Raw genomic sequence first — 14,769 nt, forward strand, 5'->3', positions numbered from 1 at the left:
TAGATAGACAACAATCAACAGATGTGTTTATCTTTAACCTCGGTAAATAACAGCGACAACAACAAGTTCTCTCTGAGCAGTGGTTTTAATGTGGTAGAAATACCCGAGACAGTCAGTAGCAGTATGTGCAAGAGGACTGCAGCACACAATAACTGGGAAGTCGTGATATCACAAGACCTGGGGGCGGCACAGTGGTGCAGCAGATAGAGCCGCTGCCTCACAGCGCCAGAGACCCAGGTTCAATCCCGGCCTCGGGTATTGTCTGCGTGTGGAGCTTGCACATTCTCCCTGTGACTGTTTGGGTTTCCTCTGGGTGCTCCGGTTTCCTCCCGCATCGCAGACGTGTGGGTTTGTAGGTTAATTGGCCCTCTGTAAATTGCCCCGAGTGTGCAGGGAGTGAATGAGAAAATGGGATAACGTAGAAGTAGTGTGAACGGTGATCGATGGTCAGCGTGGACATGGTGGGCCAAAGGGCCTGTTTCCATGCTGTATCTATAAACTAAACTAAACTTCTGAGATATCGGGTTAGGTGATTTGACATTTGAGCAAAGACGCAAGGTCTAAGGAGCTACTTAAAGGAGGTGAGAGTGGGAGGAGGACCAGGGAGGAGGGGTTTGCAGAGCTTGGAGCCCAGGGTGCTGAAGGCAGGGGCACCAAGAATGGAGTGATGGAAGTGTGCAAGATCATGAGGGGCGTGGACAAAGTAAACACTCACAGACTTTTTCCCAGGGTAGAGGATTCTAAAACCTTAGAAGGATGAGGGGGGACCTCATTGAAACTTACTGAATAGTGAAAGGCCTGGATAGAGTGGATGTGGCGAGGATGTTTCCATTAGTGGGAGAGTCCAGGACCAGAGGACACTGCCTCAAAATAAAAGAAGGTAAGAATTTCTTTAGCCAGAGGGTGGTGAATCTGTGGAATTCATGGGCACAGACGGCTGTGGAGGCCAGGTCATTGGGTATTTTTAAAGTGGAGATTGACAGATTCTTGATTAGTCAGGGCATCAATGGTTATGGGGGAAAGGCAGGAGAAAGGGGTTGAGAAGGAAAGATAGATCTGCCATGATTGAATTGTGCAGTGGACTTGACGGGCCAAATGGCCCACCTGCTGCTATGACTTATGAACTTATGAAAAGTAGAGGGCACAGACTTTAGGTGTGAGGTGAGACATTTAAGGGACCTCAGGGGCAACCTTTTCTCTCGGAAGTGTCATTGAAATGCAATGACACTTAGATAGGCATGGTTTGGAGAGAAATAGACTGGGCATAGACAAAAGGGCAGCACGGTGGTGCAGTAGTAGAGTTGCTACCTTACAGCGCCAGAGACCCGGGTTTGATCCTGTGGGGGGGACCTTGTGGGTTTTCTCCGAGTGCTCCGGTATCCTCCCACACTCTAAAGATGTGCAGGTTTGTAGGTTAATCGGCTTCAATAAAAATGTAAGTTGTCCCAAGTGTGTAAGATAGTGCTAATTTATGGGGTGATCGTTGGTCAGCGTGGACTTGGTGAGCCAAAGGGGCTGATTCAGCTCTTTGACTCTAAAGTCTAAAGGAACGATGAATATTTAAAATGTACGTCGAACGTCTGTATTCATATTTGCGTTTGTGCTGAGTGATTCTGATTTGACAGAGGAAATGCCCTCTAATGATAATTACCTTGCCATCACAACCAAGCATCGAGTGTGACCAGAACAACCAAGCAAAGGCAATGCTCGTGGGCTTCACTGAGCGAGGGAGGGCAGAAGCGACAGGCACTTTTGTTGAGCTTTTGGTGAGAATTAATTTAATTTTAATCAATGCAATCATTAATCAAATTAATTATTAAATCGCAGTCAAGAGCTAAAACAGCCATGATTAGAAAATACGTGGAATTGAAGTGAAAGAGTGAGATCTTTACAAAACAATTGGAGATGTTAGGGGCGGCACAGTGGTGCAGCGGTAGAGTTGCTGCTTCACTGCGCCCGAAACCTGGGTTAGACCCTGCCTACGGGGGCTGTCTGTACGGAGTTTGTACGTTCTCCCTGTAACCACGTGGGTTTTGCCCGGGTGCTCCGGTTTCCTCTCACACTCCAAAGACTTGCAGGCTTGTTGGTTAATTGGCTTCAGTAAATTGTAAATTGCCCTAATGTGTAGGATAGTGCTAGTGTACGGGGTGACGCTGGTCGGCGAAGTGCCTGTTTCCATGCTGTAAAGACGAGAGTGTTTTTGTGCTTAATGTGCAGATTCGTCGTGCCCTTGACCCGGCCTGTCTCTGGCAACTCGCCCATAGACCACTCGACCCCTCCAACATTCCTTTCCTCTCTGCTGCTGAGACCAAGACCCTGGGATTCCCTTCCTGGGATTCCCTTCCTGGACCGCTGCATCTCCACCTTCCCCTTGAACCACTGGTTACCACAGGACCATGGACCATGGACCAGTGACAATTTTACCTCCAGTGAAAGTGATAGAGTGGTGGAGTCATACAGAATGGAGACATGCATGGAACCTGCTGCCGGGGGTGGTAGTGGAGGAAGCTATGACAGATATTGCATTTAAGAGGTTTTTAGATAGGCACATGGTTATGCAGGGAATGGGGGGGGATTTGGATTATGTCCATGCAGATAAGAAATGGTTTTGGCATCATGTTCGGTGTTCGTGTTCAATGAAAATAGATTATGTGCAGGCAGAGGAGATTAATTTATCTTGCCATTATATTCGGCATTAGGGTTTTTTAAAGCATGGAAACAGGCCCTTCAGACTACCGAGCCCACGCTAACCAACATCACACCACAACTAGTTCTATCCTACACACAAGGAACAATTTACCGAAGCCGAACCTCTTTGGAATGTGGGAGGAAACCAGAATACCTGGAGAAAACCCACGCAGTCACAGGAAGAACGTTCAAACTCCGTACAGACAGCATCCGTGGTCAGGATGGAACCAGGGTCCCTGGCGCTGTGAGGCAGCTGCGCCACTGTGCTGCCCGTTCCTGTGATGTACTGTTCTGTGATCTATGGTCCAGAGTCTGAGGCAGCGATGCCTCGTCACCTGTATCCTCTGCTTCTCCCAGACGCCTTCACCCTCCCCTTGTCTCCTCCGTGCGCTCTCTTACCTTTGCACCCCTCGCAGGTGAGTGCGTTGTAGTGATACCCCGAGGCCTTGTCGCCACACACCACACACAGCTCGTCGCCTTTCATCTTCCCCGCGGCCAGGCCCAGCCGTGACTTCTTGGCCAGGGGGACCTCGCACTGTTCCGCGTCTTTGGGGAAAGTCCTGTCGCAAAGCAAGGTCTTCGCGTCGTACACGGGCGGGCAGTACCAGTCCTCGGAGTACTGCCCGTGGTAGCCGCCGTTGGAGTAATACGGAGGGACGGCTCCGCACAGCTGCATCGACGGCAGAGGTGTGTTGGGATACTGCGTGTAGGCTGAAACATCTGGATCTTGTAGGGGAAGGATGGACTGGTCCGACAACACATCTTTGTACAAAGGAAACACACAGAGAGTTTAGTTTTGTTTTAGTTTAGCTTAGTTTCGTTTTAGTTAAGTTTAGTTTAGGTTAGAGAGAGCTGGATAGAGCTCTTAAGGATAGCGGAGTGAGGGGGTATGGGGAGAAGGCAGGAACGGGGTACTGATTGAGAGTGATCAGCCATGATCGCATTGAATGGCGGTGCTGGCTCGAAGAGCTGAATGGCCTACTCCTGCACCTATTGTCTATTGTCTATTGTCTATTGTTAATTTAATTGATCATTGTCACGTATACCAAGGTACCAACGTACAAGGGGTACCGGCGGCGCAGCGGTAGAGTTGCTGCCTTACAGCGAATGCAGCGCCGGGTACGGAGTTTGTACGTTCTCCCCGTGACCTGCGTGGGTTTTCTCCGAGATCTTCGGTTTCCTTCCACGCTCCAAAGACGAGCAGGTTTGTAGGTTAATTGGCTTGGTAAAATTGTCCCTAGTGGGTGTAGGATAGCGTTAGTATGCGGGGATCGCTGGGCGGCGCGGACCCGGTGGGCCGAAGGGCCTGTTTCCGCGCTGTATCTCTAAACTAAAAACAGTCGAAAGCTTTCCTATCCTGTTAGCGGAAAGACCATACATGAATATAATTAGGCCGTCCACAGTGCACAAACAAAGAAGAAAGGGCACAACATTTACTGCAAAATATAACATTGAAGTCCGATTAAAGATAGTTCAAAGGTCTCCAATAAGGTAGACCGGGCACTCTAGCTGAGGGGGTGACCGTTCAGTTGCTTGATAACAGTTATAGAACATAGAACCTAGAACTGCACAGCATAGGAACAGGCCCTTCAGCCCGTCATGTCTGTGCTGAACCTGTTGCCAATTTAGCCTATTCCCTTCTGAGTGTACATGGTCTTTTATCAATTCCTTGCCTGACAATGTCTAAAAGCCTCATAAACATTGCGTCCAGCACGCCTGTCAGCACAGTCACCGCTCTTGGTGTAAAACATTTGCTTCATAAAATCTCCTTTAAACTTCCCCCCTCTGACTTTAAAGTTCTGCTCTCTGGGTCTTTAACATTTCCATCATAGCCGATCTACTTTTCCCTCTCAACCCCATTCTCCTGCCTTGTCCCCGTAACACTTCACACCCAAGAATCTGTCAATCTCTGCTTTAAAAATACCCAATGACTTGGCCTCCATCACCATCTGGGGCAATAAACTCCACAGATGCATCACCCTCTGGCTAAAAAATGCCTCCATATCTCCTTTCCAAAGACACATCCTTTTATTTTACCATCCGCTCCTTGGTTCTGATAACAGGCCATTGACGTCTATTGTTAATTCTGTTCCTTTCTCTGCTGATGCCACTAACCTGATGAATACCTCAAGTATTCTCTGCTTTCATTCCACTATTTCAATAGTTTAAAAAAGCCTGTGGTGAGAGTCAAATGTAAACAGCCCTGCCAAGACCCAGAGGGCAGAGGTTTAAGGTGAGAGAGGAAAAAATTAATAGGAAGCTGAGAGGCAACTTTTTCACACAGGGTGATGGGTACTTTGTATCAGCTGCCAGAGGAGGTAGTTGAGGCAGGTATTATAATGACATTTAAAAGACATTTGGACAGATACTTGGATTGGAAAGGTTTAGAAGGCCATGGGCCAAACCAAGGAAAGGTTTAGAGGGATATTGAGATTTTGTTTAGTTTACTGCAATATATACCAGGATGCAATGAAATTCCTTGTTCATTTGAACGGTGTACATAATGATAAGTACAATAATACACGCAACAAAGAGTACAAAATAGAAGCATGATGCAAAGATTGTGGTGCAAAAACAACCAAATGCAGGCAAATGGAACTAGCTCAGGAAGACACTTTGTTCGACATGGACGAGTTGGGCCGAAGGGCCTGTTTCGGTGCTGTGTGACTAATTTGGGAAGGGCATGTTGAAGGGAGCATTAACGGGAGTGTGAGACAGCGGTGGGAGTGGATGTGCCCTGGTTCATGATTCACAACAGCCTCGTATACTGGTGCAGTGAATTATTAGGAAATCCAACAAAATATTATCTTCGTTGCCAGGGGATCTGAGTACCAAAGTAGGGAGCTTAAGGATATAGAACATAGAACAGTACAAGGCAGGAATGGGCCCTTCGGCCCACAATATTTGCCCTAAACACGATACCAAGTTATAATGTAGAAATAAAGAACGGCAAATGTTGCTGCCTGAGCCGCCGAGTTATTCCAACACTTTGTGTCTATCTGTGGCTTAAACCAGCATCTGCAGTTCTTCCTTTCTACATTTTAGCTTACTCCACTGCGAAATCTCCTCAAGGCGTGCCTACTTTGAAGAAGTTATCTTCCTCTCCGACGGGAGCTTTGCAACACCCTCTCTCACTGCTCCCACTCTGTGATTCCTTCAGCCCACCCCTCCCTCCCACACTCCCTACTTTCAATCTGAAGAAAGGTCCCAACCCGAAACGTCACATCCTTATTCCCCGGGGACTCTGCCTGGCCTGCTGAGTTCCTCCAGCACTTAGTGTCTATCTATGATACCAAGTTAAACTGATCTCAGCTGCCTGTGCATGATCCATATCCCGCTATTCCTTGCATGTCCTATGTGCCTACTCAAAAGCCACTTAAATGCCACTACCAGTTGCCGCAGTTTGACAGGGTATTTGTGAGACTGGATCAGGAGTAGTGTGTGTAGTACCAAGGGACTACACGCATCTGGTTACACGCACCCTTCTCCTTGTTGAGGGAACGGTGTACATTTATTGGAAAAGGTTTACGATGAATACTGGAAAGTTCGGACAAGATTGTACCCACTGGAGTTTCAGCAGGTGAGACTGTTGACAACGTTTCAACAGCTGTGTCGGAAGGAACTGCAGAGGCTGATTTAAACCGAAGATAGACACAAAAAGCTGGAATAACTCAGCGGGTCAGACAGCATCTCTGGAAAATGAATTGGTGACGTTTCGGGTTGAGACTCTTTTTCAGACTCTGAAGACTTCTTCAGACTCTGAAGAATAAGGGTTAGGCCATTTGGAACCGAGACGAGGAAAACCCTTTTCACACTGAGAGTTGTGAATTTGTGGAATTCTCTGCCTCAGAAGGCAGTGGAGGCCGACCCACTGGATACATTCAAAAGAGAGTTAGATAGAGCTCTTAGGGCTAGCGGAATCAAGGGATACGGGAGAAGCCAGGAACGGGGTACTGATTGTGGATGATCAGCCATGCATCTTAACAGCAGGGGGACAAACATTCTGGCAGGCAGGTTTGCTAGTGTGACACCTGTGGCTTTAAACTAAGTAGTGGGGGGGGAGAGGTTAACAAATTGTGAATATGAAGATGAGGTAAAAGGGAATACAGGAGATATTGCAAAAGACTCTCGGAAGAATGGGAACAGAAGTGCTAGAGGGGAAAAGAAATTAAGGGCAGGGCCAATTGTGAACGATGTGAGAGGGGAGGTAAATACAGAAGTTAAAGTGTTGTACTTAAATGCGCGTAGTATAAAAAATAAAGTGGATGAGCTTGAGGCTCAGTTAGTCATGGGCAAGTATGATGTTGTAGGGATCACTGAGACATGGCTACAAGAGGACCAGGGCTGGGAACTGAATATTCAGGGGTACACAACGTATAGAAAAGACAGACAGGTGGGCAGAGGGGGTGGGGTTGCTCTGATGGTAAGGAATGATATTCATTCCCTTGCAAGGGGTGACATAGAATCAGGAGATGTTGAATCAGTATGGATAGAAATGAGAAATTGTAAGGGTAAAAAGACCCTAATGGGAGTTATCTATAGGCCCCCAAACAGTAGCCTCGACATAGGGTGCAAGTTGAATCAGGAGATAAAATTGGCGTGTCAAAAATGTAATGCTACGGTGGTTATGGGAGATTTCAACATGCAGGTAGACTGGGAAAATCAGGTTGGAAATGGACCCCAGGAAAGAGAGTTTGTAGAGTGCCTTCGAGATGGATTCTTAGAACAGCTTGTACTGGAGCCTACCAGGGAGAAGGCAATTCTGGATTTAGTGTTGTGTAATGATCCTGATCTGATAAGGGGACTAGAGGTAAAAGAGCCATTAGGAGGCAGTGATCACAACATGATAAGTTTTACTCTGCAAATGGAAAGGCAGAAGGGAAAATCGGAAGTGTCGGTATTACAGTATAGCAAAGGGGATTACAGAGGCATGAGGCAGGAGCTGGCCAAAATTGATTGGAAGGAGGCCCTAGCAGGGAAGACGGTAGAACAGTAATGGCAGGTATTCCTGGGAATAATGCAGAGGTTGCAGGATCAATTTATTCCAAAGAGGTGGAAAGACTCTAAGGGGAGTAAGAGACACCTGTGGCTGACGAGGGAAGTCAGGGACAGCATAAAAATTAAGGAGAGGAAGTATAACATAGCAAAGAAGAGTGGGAAGACAGAGGATTGGGACTCTTTTAAAGAGCAACAAAAGTTAACTAAAAAGGCAATACGGGGAGAAAAGATGAGGTACGAGGGTAAACTAGCCAATAATATAAAGGAGGATAGCAAAAGTTTTTTTAGGTACGTGAAGAGGAAAAAAATAGTCAAGGCAAATGTGGGTCCCTTGAAGACAGAAGCAGGGGAATTTATTATGGGGAACAAAGAAATGGCAGACGAGTTAAACCGTTACTTTGGATCTGTCTTCACTGAGGAAGATACACACAATCTCCCAAATGTTCTAGGGGCCGGAGAACCTAGGGTGATGGAGGAACTGAAGGAAATCCACATTAGGCAGGAAATGGTTTTGGGTAGACTGATGGGACTGAAGGCTGATAAATCCCCAGGGCCTAATGGTCTGCATCCCAGAGTACTTAAGGAGGTGGCTCTAGAAATAGTGGAAGCATTGGAGATCATTTTTCAATGTTCTATAGATTCAGGATCAGTTCCTGTGGATTGGAGGATAGCAAATGTTATCCCACTTTTTAAGAAAGGAGGGAGAGAGAAAACGGGTAATTATAGACCAGTTAGTCTGACATCAGGGTGGGGAAGATGCTGGAGTCAATTATAAAAGACGAAATTGCTGAGCATTTGGATAGCAGTAACGGGATCATTCCGAGTCAGCATGGATTTACGAAGGGGAAATCATGCTTGACAAATCTACTGGAATTTTTTGAGGATGTAACTAGGAAAATTGACAAGGGAGAGTCAGTGGATGTGGTGTACCTCGACTTTCAGAAAGCCTTCGACAAGGTCCCACATAGGAGATTAGTGGGCAAAATTAGGGCACATGGTATTGGGGGTAGGGTACTGACATGGATAGAAAATTGGTTGACAGACAGAAAGCAAAGAGTGGGGATAAATGGGTCCCTTTCGGAATGGCAGGCAGTGACCAGTGGGGTACCGCAAGGTTCGGTGCTGGGACCCCAGCTATTTACGATATACATTAATGACTTAGACGAAGGGATTAAAAGTACCATTAGCAAATTTGCAGATGATACTAAGTTGGGGGGTAGTGTGAATTGTGAGGAAGATGCAATAAGGCTGCAGGGTGACTTGGACAGGTTGTGTGAGTGGGCGGATACATGGCAGATGCAGTTTAATGTAGATAAGTGTGAGGTTATTCACTTTGGAAGCAAGAATAGAAAGGCAGATTATTATCTGAATGGTGTCAAGTTAGGAGGAGGGGGAGTTCAACGAGATCTGGGTGTCCTAGTGCATCAGTCAATGAAAGGAAGCATGCAGGTACAGCAGGCAGTGAAGAAAGCCAATGGAATGTTGGCCTTCGTAACAATAGGAGTTGAGTATAGGAGCAAAGAGGTCCTTCTACAGTTGTACCGGGCCCTGGTGAGACCGCACCTGGAGTACTGTGTGCAGTTTTGGTCTCCAAATTTGAGGAAGGATATTCTTGCTATGGAGGGCGTGCAGCGTAGGTTCACTAGGTTAATTCCCGGAATGGCGGGACTGTCGTATGTTGAAAGGCTGGAGCGATTGGGCTTGTATACACTGGAATTTAGAAGGATGAGGGGGGATCTTATTGAAACATATAAGATAATTAGGGGATTGGACACATTAGAGGCAGATAACATGTTCCCAATGTTGGGGGAGTCCAGAACAAGGGGCCACCGTTTAAGAATAAGGGGTAGGCCATTTAGAACGGAGATGAGGAAGAACTTTTTCAGTCAGAGGGTGGTGAAGGTGTGGAATTCTCTGCCTCAGAAGGCAGTGGAGGCCAGTTCGTTGGATGCTTTCAAGAGAGAGCTGGATAGAGCTCTTAAGGATAGCGGAGTTAGGGGGTATGGGGAGAAGGCAGGAACGGGGTACTGATTGAGAGTGATCAGCCATGATCGCATTGAATGGCGGTGATGGCTCGAAGGGCAGAATGGCCTACTCCTGCACCTATTGTCTATGTATCTATGTAACCATACGGGCTGCTATCAATAGACAATAGACAATAGACAATAGGTGCAGGAGTAGGCCATTCAGCCCTTTGAGCCAGCACCGCCATTCAATGCGATCATGGCTGATCACTCTCAATCAGTACCCCGTTCCTGCCTTCTCCCCATACCCCCTCACTCCGCTATCCTTAAGAGCTCTATCCAGCTCTCTCTTGAAATCATCCAACGAACTGGCCTCCACTGCCTTCTGAGGCAGAGAATTCCACACCTTCACCACTCTCTGACTGAAAAAGTTCTTCCTCATCTCCGTTCTAAATGGCCTACCCCTTATTCTTAAACTGTGCCCCCTTGTTCTGGACTCCCCCAACATTGGGAACATGTTTCCTGCCTCTAATGTGTCCAATCCCTTAATTATCTTATATGTTTCAATAAGATCCCCCCTCATCCTTCTAAATTCCAGTGTATACAAGCCTAATTGCTCCAGCCTTTCAACATACGACAGTCCCGCCATTCCGGGAATTAACCTAGTGAACCTACGCTGCACGCCCTCAATAGCAAGAATATCCTTCCTCAAATTTGGAAACCAAAACTGCACACAGTACTCCAGGTGCGGTCTCACCAGGGCCCGGTACAACTGTAGAAGGACATCTTTCCTCCTATACTCAACTCCTCTTGTTATGAAGGCCAACATTCCATTGGCTTTCTTCACTGCCTGCTGTACCTGCATGCTTCCTTTCAGTGACTGATGCACTAGGACACCCAGATCTCGTTGAACATCCCCTCTTCCTAACTTGACACCATTCAGATAATAATCTGCCTTTCTATTCTTACTTCCAAAGTGAATAACCTCACACTACACTACACTACACTCACCTATCACATGCCTGGCTTTGCCCTGCCTCTCCTCTCTTCCTGCTTTTTCTCCTATCCCCCTCCCCATAGTCAGTCTGAGGAAGGGTCCCGACCCAAAATGTCACATACCCCTGTCCTCCAGAGATTCTGCCTGACCTGCCGAGTTACTCCAGCAATTTGAGGTCATAAGGAATAGGAGTAGAATTAGGCCATTCGGCCCATCGTCTCATCCACCATTCAATCATGGCTAATCTATCTCTCCTAACCCCATTCTCCTGCCTTCTCCCCCTAAACTCCGACACCTGTACTAATCAGGAATCTATCTATGCCTTAAAAATATCCATTGACTTGGCCTCCACAGCCTTCTGTGGCAAAGGATTCCACAGATTCACCACCCTCTTGACTAAAGAAATTTCTCCTCATCTCCTTCCTGAAGGAACATCCTTTAATTCTGAGGCTGTGACCTCTAGTCCGAGACTCTCCCACTAATGGAAACATCTTCACACTCTATCCAAGCCTTTCACTATTATATGTTTCAATTAGGTCCCCCCTCCCCCCCTCCCCCCCCCCCCTCCCCCCCCCCCCCCCCCCCCAGACTCTTGCCTGCTGCAGTTTGCCCTTTAACCAGCTCCTACCTCTCACAGTCTTCATTGCTGGCCGCTCCCTGAATGCATAAAATTCCCCCCCCGGAACCTCCCACGTTAACAGACGTTTGCTGCCGTCAGGATTCCGTTGCCAGCAGCCGGCAGGAGAACAAGGAGTGAAATCTTTACCCGGCTGAAGTATTTTGAAATGACTTCCTCAGATTGATTACTTGGTTAGGTCAGAGCAGAAAGGTTACTGGAGCTTACTCATTAACTCACCGTGCGGAGGTGAAGGATATCAGGCAGCTGGGAACGTCAGACTGTGAGAACGCTCACACTCGCCCAGGTGGCGAGAGCCTGCCTGGCCGGTGGCGTCACAGGTACACAGGGTTTGGCGAGAAGGCTTTCAGCACATTGACCTTCATCAGTCAGAGGACTGAGTGTGGAGTGAGAGTGAGGCCACGCGCAAATTGGAGGAACAGCACCTCATATTTCGCCTGAGCAGCTTACAGCACAGCGGTATGAATATTGATTTCTCTAATTTCAAGTGGCTCCTGCTTTCCCTTCCCCTACCTTAGATGTCCTGCCAGTTGCACTGTTCACATCCCTGTATCTCTTCATTATCACCTCTTCCCCAGCCAACAATGGGCCATTGTGGACTTCACCTTTCCTTGGTCATCTGTTGCTGGCCCGGTTTTGTTCTGGCCATTTCCCACCTCCAGAACCCCCCCCACCCCACACCCCCATCCCTTTTACTTTCAGTCCGAAGAAGGGTTCAGCCCTGAATCATCCATCACCTGTTCCTTTTCTCCAGAGATGCTGCCTGACCCACTGAGTTACTCCAGCATTTGGTGTCTGTCTTTGGTACTGAGTATAAAATTAGGAGGTCCTGTGACAGTTGTACAAGGCATTGGTTGAGGCTACACTTAGAGTATTCTGTTCAGTTTCCATCACCCTGCGAAAGGAAAGATGTTGTTAAGCTGGAAAGGGTGCAGAGAAGATTTATGAGCATGTTGCCAGGACTTGAGGACGAGGTTGAGCAGGATAGAACTTTATTCCTTGGACCACGAGAGGCATAGATAGAGTCTTTCACCTTGAGTGGGAAAATCAAGAACCAGAGGACATAGGTTTAGGGTGAGGGTGTAAAAATGTAATAAGAACATGTTGGGAAACATTTTCATTCAGAGGGTGGTGGGTATATGTAACAAGCTGCCAGAGGTAGTAGTGGAGGCGGGTACAACAACAACATTTAAAAGACATTTGCTTAGGTACATGGATAGAAAAGGTTTAGAGGGATAAGGGCCAAATGAGGGCAAATGGGATGAGAGTAGATGTGGCACTTTGATGGGTTGGGCAAGTTTCCGTGCTGTATGACTCTATGATTCTGTGGCAGTATCCGCCGTCACCAGTGGGACAGTCAGATCTTAGACTGGGCAGGACAGTTTAGTTTGCTTTAGTTTAGTTTAGCGTTACAGCATGGAAACAAGCCCTTGGGCCCAACGAGGCCACGCTGACAAGTGATCACCCCATACGCTGGCACCACCCGACACACTAGGGACAATTTACAATTCTTACTGGAGCCAGTTAAACTACAAACCTGTACCTCTTTGGCATTTGAGAAGAAACTGGAGCACCCGGAGAAACCCCACATGATCACAGGGAGAACGTGCAAACTTCACACAGGCAGCACCCATAGTCAGGATCGAACCCGGGTCTCTGGCGCTGCGAGACAGCAACTCTACCTCCATAGCACCGTGCCGCCACAAGGTGTGGAAGGGACACAAATGTTCATCTCCTCATTAGGACCTTACCATAGAAGGGCGAGTCGGAGAGGCAGTAGCCTTCTGCTGGCGCGAACTGTCCGTGTCCCAGCATGTTCATATCAGGCCGTCACCACTACTTCATCCAGACCTCACACACCAGCGGCAGCTGCCCTGCAAGGCACAATACACCGGCACGTTACCGGGGAGTTCACCGGCTGCTCTACGCACGAGCAGTGTTTGATGGCACTGTGCCTCTACTCACTGGAATTGAGAAGGCAGAGGAAGGACCTCATTGAAACTTAACGAATAGTAAAAGGCCTGGATAGAGTGGATGCTGAGAGATAGACACGAAATGCTGGAGTAACTCAGCAAGTTGGACAACATCTCTGGAGAAAAGGAATAGGTGATGTTTTGGGTCAAGACCCTTCTTCAAATTCTAAAGTTTCAAGTCTGAAAAAGGGTCTCGACCCGAAACATCACCTATTTATTTTCTCCAGAGATGCCGCCAGGCCCGCTGAGTTTCTCCAGCATTTTGTGCCTATCTTTGATATAAATTAGTATCTGCATTTCCTTTCTACACAGTGATGTGGAGAGGACGTTTCCACTTGTGGGAGAGTCTAGGATCAGAGGGGAAAGCATCAGAATAAAAGGATGTACCATTAGAAAAATGAGAAATTTCCTTAGCCAGAGGGTGATGAATCTGGGGGATTCATTGCCATAGACGGTTGTGGAGGTCGTCATTGGGTATATTTAAAGCGGGGAATGTCAGGTTCTGGATCAGTAAGGGTGTCGAAGTTTACGGGGCGAAAGCAGTAGAATGGGGTTGAGTGAGAAAGATAGATCAACCATGAATGAATGGTGGAGTAGACACGATGGGCTAAACAGCTTAATCCTGCTCCTATGTCTTATGAACGGATGAACTTTACATGTAATGCTCTCCAATGCAGTGTGAGGACAGAGAGCAGATAGATTGCAAAGAGAACGCAGTGTCCGTGTATTAACACCAAGCAAATGCTCATTGTTCTGTTTGTGGTACCAGCGACAATGAAACACTCTTGACCCTTGGCCCGTGGTACGGAGTTGCCAGCCTGGTGGCATGGAGCCGGGCACAGGGCAGAACGAGTGGGGGTTCAAGTGGCTTTGGCGGAGAACTTCACAACGTGTTTGATAACAAGGAACTGCAGATGCTGGTTTATACCAAAGATTGATACAAAAGTGCTGGAGTAACTCAATGGGTCAGGTGGCATCTCTGGAGAACATGGATAGGTGACGTTTCGGATTGGGACCATTCATCCGACAGTGTCCCAGGGATGGACTACTCTCAGCCCTGGGTGGGAACAGCATCAGTTCAACTCCCACTCCTCTGTAGTAGAACATCCTGCTTTACATTGTAATGTAATGTTACATTGTACATTGCAATAAATTGTAATCATGTACAGTCTTTCTGCTGACTGGATAGCACGCAACAAAAAGCTTTTCACTTTTCACAAATGACAATAAACTAAACTGAACTTATTGATGATTTATTGAATTTTTGAATATTGCCTAGTTATCTATTTGTGGTGATGTGTTTATTGGCCGGTTAAGCTGCATCAAGTAAGAATGTTATCGGTCTGAAGAAGGGTCTCGACCCGAAACGTCACCCATTCCTTCTCTCCCGAGATGCTGCCTGACAAGCTGAGTTATCCAGCATTTTGTAAGAATGTCATTGATCTGTTCCTGGTGTATACAACAATTAAACTCTCTCGACTCACCACTCTCGACTTGTAGCTAATATCATCA

The 14,769-nt window shown here is 47.2% G+C and overlaps 1 protein-coding gene across 3 annotated transcripts in view; it reads right to left on the reverse strand.

Moving 5' to 3' along the window:
* nr1h4 (nuclear receptor subfamily 1, group H, member 4) overlaps positions 1-14,769 on the reverse strand; it is a 43,514-nt gene that overhangs the window by 23,911 nt on the left and 4,834 nt on the right. For all 3 annotated transcript variants that reach the window (XM_078417112.1, XM_078417110.1, XM_078417111.1), the window contains 2 exons: positions 13,036-13,158; positions 3,088-3,450 (listed from right to left, as the gene is read on the reverse strand). In XM_078417112.1, the coding sequence (XP_078273238.1) occupies positions 3,088-3,450; positions 13,036-13,105 (433 nt within the window). In that variant the 5' untranslated portion in view covers positions 13,106-13,158. The remainder of the gene's footprint in view (positions 1-3,087; positions 3,451-13,035; positions 13,159-14,769) is intronic.

The sequence above is a fragment of the Rhinoraja longicauda genome, chromosome 20 (genome assembly GCF_053455715.1).
Source record: "Rhinoraja longicauda isolate Sanriku21f chromosome 20, sRhiLon1.1, whole genome shotgun sequence".
Taxonomy (NCBI): Eukaryota; Metazoa; Chordata; class Chondrichthyes; order Rajiformes; family Arhynchobatidae; genus Rhinoraja; species Rhinoraja longicauda.